Source organism: Myotis davidii, unplaced genomic scaffold, assembly GCF_000327345.1.
Source record: "Myotis davidii unplaced genomic scaffold, ASM32734v1 scaffold668, whole genome shotgun sequence".
Lineage (NCBI taxonomy): Eukaryota > Metazoa > Chordata > Mammalia > Chiroptera > Vespertilionidae > Myotis > Myotis davidii.
Window position 1 is genome coordinate 171984 of NW_006299394.1, and position 9411 is coordinate 181394.

The 9411-nt window shown below is 60.9% G+C and overlaps 1 protein-coding gene across 1 annotated transcript in view; it reads right to left on the minus strand.

The window, feature by feature from the left end:
• Positions 1 to 897: 897 nt before the first annotated feature.
• UCK2 (uridine-cytidine kinase 2) overlaps positions 898 to 9411 on the minus strand; it is a 13080-nt gene continuing 4566 nt past the window's right edge. The window contains exons 5-7 of the mRNA XM_015571293.1: positions 6772 to 6869; positions 4622 to 4670; positions 898 to 3825 (exon numbers count right to left, since the gene is read on the minus strand). Coding sequence (XP_015426779.1) covers positions 3455 to 3825; positions 4622 to 4670; positions 6772 to 6869 — 518 coding nt within the window. The 3' untranslated portion in view covers positions 898 to 3454. The remainder of the gene's footprint in view (positions 3826 to 4621; positions 4671 to 6771; positions 6870 to 9411) is intronic.

A 9411-nucleotide genomic window follows, 5' to 3' on the forward strand; every position in this document is an offset into this window, starting at 1 on the left:
TTCAGGACGCTCACACGTGGCGCCCACCGGGGTGTCCCACTGCCAGTGGAAACCAACTTGGGAGGCGGTGTGTGGGTGCTGGTGGTGGAGGCTGAGGAAGGGTGGTGACTGGCCCCGAGAAAGCAGTGACAGGACCGGAGGGAGCTGAGCCAGAGGCCCGGGGCACAGACGCCTCTGGAAACCATAGTCGCTTTCAGGGGCAAAGGAGAAATGCCCACATGCCCGCAAATCACCAGGGTCCAGGCCGGACTGCGAGGCTGAGCCACAGCGTGCGTAGCCGTGACCACCTGCAAAGGCTAGGCGCTGCCCTCCCACTGCCTCTGCCTCCCATCCCCTCCCCCCGAACCCTCCTATCACCTCCTCACCCTCCCATCGCCCCGGCCTCCCGTGGCCCCTCACGCTCCCATTGCCCCCCACCTCCCGTGGCCCCTCACGCTCCCATTGCCCCCCACCTCCCGTGGCCCCTCACGCTCCCATTGCCCCCCACCTCCCGTGGCCCCTCACGCTCCCATTGCCCCCCACCTCCCGTGGCCCCTCACGCTCCCATTGCCCCCCACCTCCCGTGGCCCCTCACGCTCCCATTGCCCCCCACCTCCCGTGGCCCCTCACGCTCCCATTGCCCCCCACCTCCCGTGGCCCCTCACGCTCCCATTGCCCCCCACCTCCCGTGGCCCCTCACGCTCCCATTGCCCCCCACCTCCCGTGGCCCCTCACGCTCCCATTGCCCCCCACCTCCCGTGGCCCCTCACGCTCCCATTGCCCCCCACCTCCCGTGGCCCCTCACGCTCCCATTGCCCCCCACCTCCCGTGGCCCCTCACCCTCCCATTGCCCCCACCTCCCGTGGCCCCTCACTCTTCCATCGCCCCCGCCTCCCAAGCACCACAGGAAGGCACAGCTGGCTTTCTGTTCAGTCTTTATTTACAACTAAGTACATTGCATGTGGCCATTCCTGTAACTGAACAATTGAGACCCGGTTAGGAGGCAGAGCGGGGAGCAAGCGTCTCAAAGAAAAAGGCCCAAGTCCCTCCCCAGCTGGGCTCCGCCACCGGAAGAGCAGTGAGGAGGCCCTGCCACACCTGCCACCTGCCCACGTGCGAGGGAGGCAGGGCTAGAGATCAAAGGGGCTCTGAGCTCCACTCAGCCCAGCGACGCCCTCCCTTGTCCACCACCCAGAGGACGGGGTGAAGGGCAGAGCCGGCCCCCTCCCCCGCCAAACCCAGCACTCGGGTGACCCTCCACCAGCTGGGCTCCAGCCCCTCCCCCTCCCCACCTGCCTGCAGCCTGACCCAGTGGCCTGAGGCTGGTGACCCACTGGCACCCAGACAAGTGTCCAATTGAGCCCAGGGGAGAGGAAGCCAGGGGCCATGCAGCAGGAGCGGAGCAGAGCGGCTCTGCAGGGCCGCTGTTCTAAAGGGGGCGCTGGAGACCCTCCCGTCACCACCCTCGGCCTCCGAGCTCCTGTGGCCTCCCAGGGCCACGCCACCCACTCCCACAGGACACCGAGGTCAGCACCTGCGCTTCCTCACACCTCCCCCTCCTCTGCCCCCACTGGCCGGGCTGCCCACGGAGGCCGCAGCAGGAGCTCCGTGAGCCTGAGGGGGTGCGGGCCAGGCCTTCGCGCAGGCGGCCGTGGCTTCATGCCCGTTTCCCACGCGCCTGGTCTGCGGACAATGCGTGGGAGGGCGTGCAGAGGGAGAAGCGGCTCTCGAACGCCAGCCCAAGATTGTCCTACAGAAGCTCAAGTTCAGCCTCAGTTGGCGAAATGCCGGGCTCGGCAGGGCGGCCCCTTTCCTGGCCCAGGACACAGGGTTCCCAGAACCGGGCCATGGTCAGCGTCCCCAGCAGAGCCACTGAGAACTGGAGATGGTTTTACCAGGAGGCCGGGCAGCCCACAGCGGCTTAGCACCCACACCACGGGTGGATGAGGCGGCTACGTAGTCAAGGCTGAGATGAGAAAGCCCACCTTCCGAGGCAGGGGGACCCACAGCCAAGGCACTAAATGGTTTGGCACCTGGGAGCTTCAAGTAAAGTTGAGGGTGCTACCCGCTGACGGACAGGGCGGGGCTCCGGCACAGGGGCGGGCCTCCCGGAGCACACAGGCCCCAGGGCAGGAGGACCCCAACCCAGGCCTGCCCTCCACCCTCCACCTCAGAGCCGTGCAAGGCAGGATGGGAAAGGTAATGAACACTGATTCTGAAACCCAGCACCCCGCCTGGAGCCCTCAGAGCCCGTGCCCCACCAGGCGGCTGCAGGATCAGGAGCACCCTCAGGCCTGTGACACGTCTCCCCACTGTCTCAGGGGCGGCAAAGCTCTTTTGGGGTTTAGGTTTGAAACAGCAAAACAGAGTTAGAGTCAAATAAGGTCCAAAAAAGCGGGGGGTCAACATGGATGGTGCTCGCGGGGCACGTGGCAGATGCACCTGAATGGCTCCGATGGGCTCGGCAGCATCGGGAAGGGCAGGGCAGGGCCCCCCCAGAACACACAGGCAGGGCAGGCCGTGGAGGACAAGCTGAGGGTGTGGCAACTGAGAAAGGGAGGCTGTCTCGGGCAGTTACAGGCCGGGGCGCGGACTCTAATCAGACTTCAACTGTTCCCCCCACTTCTTGCACCCCCTCCCGCCAGAGTCCAAGAACCTGCTTCTTCCAAAGCTACTCATATTCGCCAAGAGGAAGCCCCCGGGGAAGAGGGAATTCTCCACTCCAAGCCTTTCACCCCGAGCCTCCAGCTTAGGACCTAAATGCCATTTCCCGCCTCCCCGCACGCCCAGCGCTGCCACACCCGAAAGGCAGCCCATCCGTGATGCCGCCAGCGATGACGCTGCCTAAGATGCGTGCCACCCCATCTCACTGCCAATCCCCGCATCTCGGGGACAAAGCCACTGTGCCCTGCTCGGGCAGAGCTCTGTCACCACCCTGCGAGGGGCTGCCAGCTGCCCTTCTGCCAGCAGAAGTCTCTTCAGCACCTGGATTGCAAGGGACCGCTGTGCGCCCCTCAGGCTGGGAAAAGCCTGGGGAGTCTGGTCCAAAACTCCCTGGGAGTCAGATCCCCACCAGGGACGAGGGACAGGCAGCTCTGGCTCTGGAGACCGAATCACGGGGGAGTGAGGGAGGCGTCACGCCGCCACCCGAGCAGCCAGGGGTGGGCGGAGGGTGGGCCGTTGGAAAGGGCCCCTTCCCTGAGTTTGATTTTTCGGGTGAGGTCTTGCCTAATTTCAACTCAAAAGAAAAAGAAGTCTCTCTCCTCGACATGTCAGTAAGCTGCAGCTCCAAGCAGTGCATTCGGCAGGTGCCCAGCGTGGGCCACGAGCCCCGTGCTCCCACCTCACAGGCCAGCTGCCCGCCTGGACGCCGGGGGCCACCTGCCCCGGGGAAGCTCAGCGCGGGCCCTCCTGCAAACACTCAGCAGCAAACAGCTTTACAGGATTTTGTACATTTACACAAAAATAGATCCTTTTATATATGCGCGTATATTGGTAACTGGTACAGGTGGGCATGATTAGGCATCGCCAGTGGTAGTTGGCACAGTTCGTCGTGTAAGCTCGGGGTCAAGTTCCGTTTCAAGATCAAAGGCATTTCTTTTCCGTGTTGTTTTCTTAAATGAGCAGAGTCACAGGAAACCGTCTGTACAGACGGCCGAGCCCCTGCCGCCGCCGAGCCCGGGAGCGGGGCAGGGCTCGGGGCGGGTCGGTGCGGCCGGCTGCTGGGCTCGGAGGCCTGCCTCTGGCGTGCGGGCGTGCAGCCGTTGAGATAGCCGTTGGTCTGCCGCTTGGACGGCCCTCCGTTGAGAATGTCCTGGATGTGCTGCACGATGAGGTTGATGGCCACTGGGGGGCAGAGACGGGCAGCGGTTAGGGACGCACCCGGGGTGGAGGGAACCGCCTCCCCATGCCCTCCAAGGGGCTGACGTGACCCCCTGGAGGGTCCCAGAGGAAGACAGGCTATGCCCGGACACGGGAAGCCCTGAATACGCGGGCTTCTTCTGAGGTGGTCAGTCACGGCGGCGGCAAGGCAATCAGCCCGACCCCGTCTGCAGGCGTGAGGGCGGGCCTTCTCCACGGCACCACCGGCTGTGACCCGTCCCAAACCCAGGGACCCACGGAAGACCCTCTCCTCCAATGACGATCCAACACAGGACTCTCTTCTCACCATGAGAAACAATTATGTAAATGATTAACTAACTTCAAAAACAGAAGCACCAAGTGCTTTCTGGGGTGACACGCAAAGAACACGTCTTCCGGGCACTGTCCTGGTCGTGCCAATCCAGCCCCGCCCTGGGGACCCAGACAAACCCAGGTGGCAGGCGTTCTACAAAGGTCACTGTCTGAGAAAGACAGGCTGAGGACGACAAGAGGCAGACAGCGAAAAGTCTCAGCAAACGAACTAAATGTTTTAAATGGAGAAAATCAATGATAAGAGAATGAGAAGACAGGGTTTCTCCACACCTCTGATCCTGGCCAGGGAATAACAGTCCACATGTGTGCCCACCTTCACACGTGCATAACACAGGGCCGGTGCCCACAGCTGCCGGGCAGGTGGGCATTCCTTTCCGGGGTCCGCCACCCCGCAGGACCTTGTTTGGTCGCCCTGCCCCGCCCCAAAGCACGACACCCGCGGACTCACCGAGATTGTCTACACCTCTCGGAATGATCACATCCGCGTATTTCTTTGTCTGCGGAAAAAGGTATTTAGAACTAAGAGGGGTTCAGAGAGAAACCGGCCCAAGCCGCCCTGGGGACTGTGGGGAAGGGGTGGCTGTCTCTCCACCTAACCCAGAGGGCAGCGGCGTCAGGCTTCGGACATAATGTTTTTTACCCGCTTTATCTAAAATATAATAATAAATCAGCCCGGCCGGGTAGCTACTCAGTGGGTTGCGTATTCAATCTCTGGTCAGGGCACATACAAAAACCAACCGATGAATGCATAAATCAGTGGAACAACAAATCATTCTATCTCTCCCCCCCTTCCTCTCTCTCTAAAATCAATCTATTAATCAATCACAATCAGCTTTACAAGTTCACATTTGAACATTCCACATGGTTTCAGTTTACAACCTGCAGGAGGAACGTGGTCTTTGAAACCAAATCTGTAATTGCTTCTTCACCCCCAAGAAAAGTGTGAATTAGTGAAACCCCAACTTCAGGGGAGCAATCCACCTGGAACCTCCGCAGCCGGCAGCGCGAGGTGAACGCAGAAAAGACCTCTGAAGATGGGGCCCGGGAGGTCACTTCTTTTAAAAATATGTTTTAATTGATTTCAGAGAGGAAGGGAGAGTCAAAAGCATTAATAATGAGTCATTGATCGGCTGCCTCCTGCACGCCCCACATCGGGGACGGAGCCCACAACCTGGACATGTGCCCCAACTGCGAATCAAACCGTGACCTCCTGGTTCATAGGTCAACACTCAACCACTAAGCCACGCTGGCTGGGCTATACATTTTGTTAAAAGGGTACAATTAGCACAAAATCCTTTTTTTATTTAACTTACTGAGATTTTGTGGCCCATTTTCCAAAGAACTGTGTCTGAGTGTATAACCGAGGTTTAGGGTGAGACCACATAAACATGAGCCTCTCCAGACTAGAACGGTAACCCGGCCTGACCCGGGCAGACCATCGGGTCCGAGCTCCGGGCTCACCTGGGAGCGACCTGATCTCTCTGGGCACCAGTGGCTGGGCCGTGGGAACCAGCAGCAACCACCCAGAAAGTGTTTGTGCCGAATTCTGAGCTCACAACTAAGTCAGTTGGCAGAAAATTGCCAGTTAGCTCTAATTCATATCCAATAATAAATTTAGTTTGCTCTCTCATTACGTGAACAAGAGCAGGAGTCCTCAGGCAGAGGGATGGACGGACAGACGGATAGAATTTCACGGCTGCTCGGCCGCTCTGCCCTCTTCCCAGAAACCTAACTCTGAAACCCAATCCTCAAGGTTACTCCTGCTGACTCAGAGCCTGCCTAACCGGATCGGAAACAAAGTCAAGTCCGTCTGACGCAAGACCTGTTCCTAACAGACGGGAGGCACGCAGGCAGCCGGGAAGCTGACTCTCCAGGAAAGGAGCGAAGACCTGGCCCTCGCTCTGTGCCTCTGCTCAACATCCTCCCAGCCCCCAGGCCCGGGGGACCACCCAGACCAGGCCGAGCCCCACCCACTCCCCCCTCAAGCTGAATCATATACCCTTAGGGAGCTAGCCCAGGGCTCGGTCAGCCTGGAGGCGACACGCAGAGTCCCCTTCCTCACGCAGGGCGCCCGGTCCGGTGGCATTCACAGTCTCCCCAAGAAGCCGAGGACGCCCCCTGCCCTGACCTTCCTGCTCGGAAAGCCTCCTCACTGCCAGGCTCCCGGGGCTGTGCCAGGGCGGGGATGCCCCCCCAGCACAGCTCCCTTCCCGACAGGGACGCATCGGGCCGAGAGGAGCTCGCACAGGCTGGGCTGAGTGACCAAGGAGGGTCAGAGGGGAGACCCTGCAGCGGAGCCCCGCCCCCCCACCCTGCCGCACACCCCACCCACCAGGGACCTTCCCGGGTGCCCACAGCAGAGGCTGCCCGGAGCTGTGACACGCCTTCAAGGAAGCGCTCACACAGGAGCCTGGCCACGAGACGTAGGCCGCCCGGGACTGAGCAGCACCAACCCAAGGCCCCAACGTGAGGGCTGCAAAGCACCAGAGGCCGCCCTTCCCGGGGCCTCCAGAGGGTGGCGCTGCCTCAGCCCACACCCGTGTGTCTGACTATACGTCACAGTCCAGACTCAACAACACAAACCGGGACCGCACTCACCGGCAAGCAGAACTCCTCGAAGGCGGGCTTGACGAAGGTGATGTACTGGGACAAGATCTGCTCCAGGTCCCTCCCCCTCTCGCTGATGTCTCTTAACACTGTAAGAGAAGAGGGAGCAATGAGAAATGGCGCCAGAGCCGACCCCTGGAGCCGACCCGTCTCCAGGCCTCTGGATGGGCCACACGCCGGGACCTGAGCTGTGACCAGGAGCAGGTGAGCAGCGGCTTCGGGAAGACGAGTCCCACGCCTACGCCTGCTGCAGTCAAATTCAGCGAGGGCTCGAGGCTGAGCCCGGCTGCACGGCTTCTTGGTTCATTGGACCTAATAAACTGCAGTGGACAGCCGAAGAGCACGGCCGTCCTGGGGGGCCCACAAGGGGGTGGGCTTCCTGGCGGAGGGGCACACTGCCCACCTGCCCCCCATCCCTGCACCTGTGTGCCGTCAGCGACCCTCCGCTGTCAGCCTTCCCCACTCAGTCACGCATAGAGGTTTGCAAACGGACGACTTGGTGAGAAACGAGGAAACCACGGTGCAGGGAACGATGGGTGGGTTAACCCTGGGGGGCAGCCCAGACTAGGCAGGGTGACGCAGGGACATTCAAACACCTTTTTTAACAGACTCATGTGTCCAAAATGGAGAGGGTCTGCCCGACGAAGCACTGAGCCACGGCTCTGCCACAGAACACGAGCCGCCCCACGCTGTTTCCCCAAACTCAGCAGTGAGCTGAGAAGTGAGTCTGTCCGTTAAAACAGCCCCCCTGCCCTGGCCAGGTGGCTCGGTTGGTTGGGGCTCTTCCCGTGCACAAAGGGTCACAGGGCTGATTTCCGGTCAGGGCACATTCAGGAGGCAACTGATCGCTGTTTCCCTCTCACATGGATGTTTCTCTTTTCTTTCTTTCTCTCTCTCTCTCTCCCTATCAATCTAAAATCAATTGAAAAAATTTAAAAACAAACCGAAAAAGCCAGCCTCCCCCTACAGATGTCACTCTGAACCTTGGTGCACGAGCTGTGAGATCTTTCCCCAAAAAATGGCATCACATCCACACCCAGCCAGCTCTCAGGGCACAGGCTCGGGGGTGGGATGAAGCCGCTGTGAACGAACACAGGGACCTTGTGAGCGAGTCTGGGAAGTCACATCTGACCAATCCTGCTTGCACACACCTATGCACATGGACACGCATGATCAGAAGGGGCAGGGGAGCGGGGGGAGGGGAGGGTCGTGGCTGTGACCCAGGCTGGCCAGGGCCAGTGTCCAGGACCACAGTCCAGAGCAGGTGCCACTGCTACGCCCCGACTTCCTCCAGCTCCTCTGAGGTGAGCCCAGGGAATAAGCAGTGGGTTGGCCCCTAACCTCCCTAACCAGTCCTCCCTAACCACCCTAACCAGTCCTCCCTAACCTCCCTAACCAGTCCTTCCTAACCACCCTAACCAGTCCTCCCTAACCTCCCTAACCAGTCCTTCCTAACCTCCCTAACCAGTCCTCCCTAATCTAACCTCCCAAACCAGTCCTCCCTAACCAGTCCTCCCTAACCTCCCTAACCAGTCCTCCCTAACCAGCAAGACTTGCCTGGCGACCCTGACTGTCCTCCCAGAGCAGAGCAGGCTGTCCTGAGAAACGGCCTGTCCCCCAGGGCATTCCGACACAGGCTCTGCAGGTGGGGACTTGGCCAAGACATACAGCAGCAGCGGCCACCACTGTCACCACCACTGTCACCGAAGAGGACAGCGCGCCTGAAGGCTATGGGACTGAGACAAAGCAAAGGCCACCGGCAGCCAGCTTACTCACAGCCCTGCAGGAGCCCGAGGCGGTCTCACAAGGCAAGCTTTTCACACAGCCGACTGCTCCTGGACAGGAGTCGGTCCTTGCCCAGCCCGTGTGCACACGCACGCACACACGTGCACACGCACACGTGCTCACATCCTCAGCCCAGGCCTGCAGCCCATGCCCCGCACACCTGATAGCCCCTCCCATCACCCGCTGGAGGGGCAACAGGCGGGGAAAGCAGGTGGCCACCTGTGTCTACTCCCCAGCCCAGAAACCGCCGGCCCCCACCAAGGCGGCCTCTGAACGACGGTGCCAGGTCCTTCCTTACGCTGTCATGAAGGGACACAGGGCGAGGGGCGCTGGGCCCGCACGCAGCAGGGGTGCAGAGCCTGGGCGCTTCAGGACCAAGAGAGCACCGTGAACGGAGGGGAGCGGTCAGACCAGCGGAGAGCCGGAGCCCGCACAGCAGCTGGGAGGTGGGGCAGGTGCAGTGCGGGAAGGGACAGCAGGACACACACAGCACATATATACACACGTGCATCACACAACACACACACACAGAGAGACACGCACAAACATACATCACACAACACACACAGACACACACACGTGAGGAAAAGAAGGCCTCTATGGTTTCTACCCTGACTGGACCCGCCCGCCTCGCCCTCTCTCCCGGGTCTCTCCAGGCACTGTCTCCTTGGACGGGAAGGGCCCTCCTGCTCCTCGCTGTTGGGACGCGGAGAAAGTCGAGGGCTGAGTCCGGACAAGCTCTTGGCACAAAGTGGGAACTCAAGGACTCACAGCCGGCTCCTGGCCGGCACTGTGACCTGCACAGGACAGGCCCAGGCGGGGGTGGGTCAGGGCAGGACAGCGCAC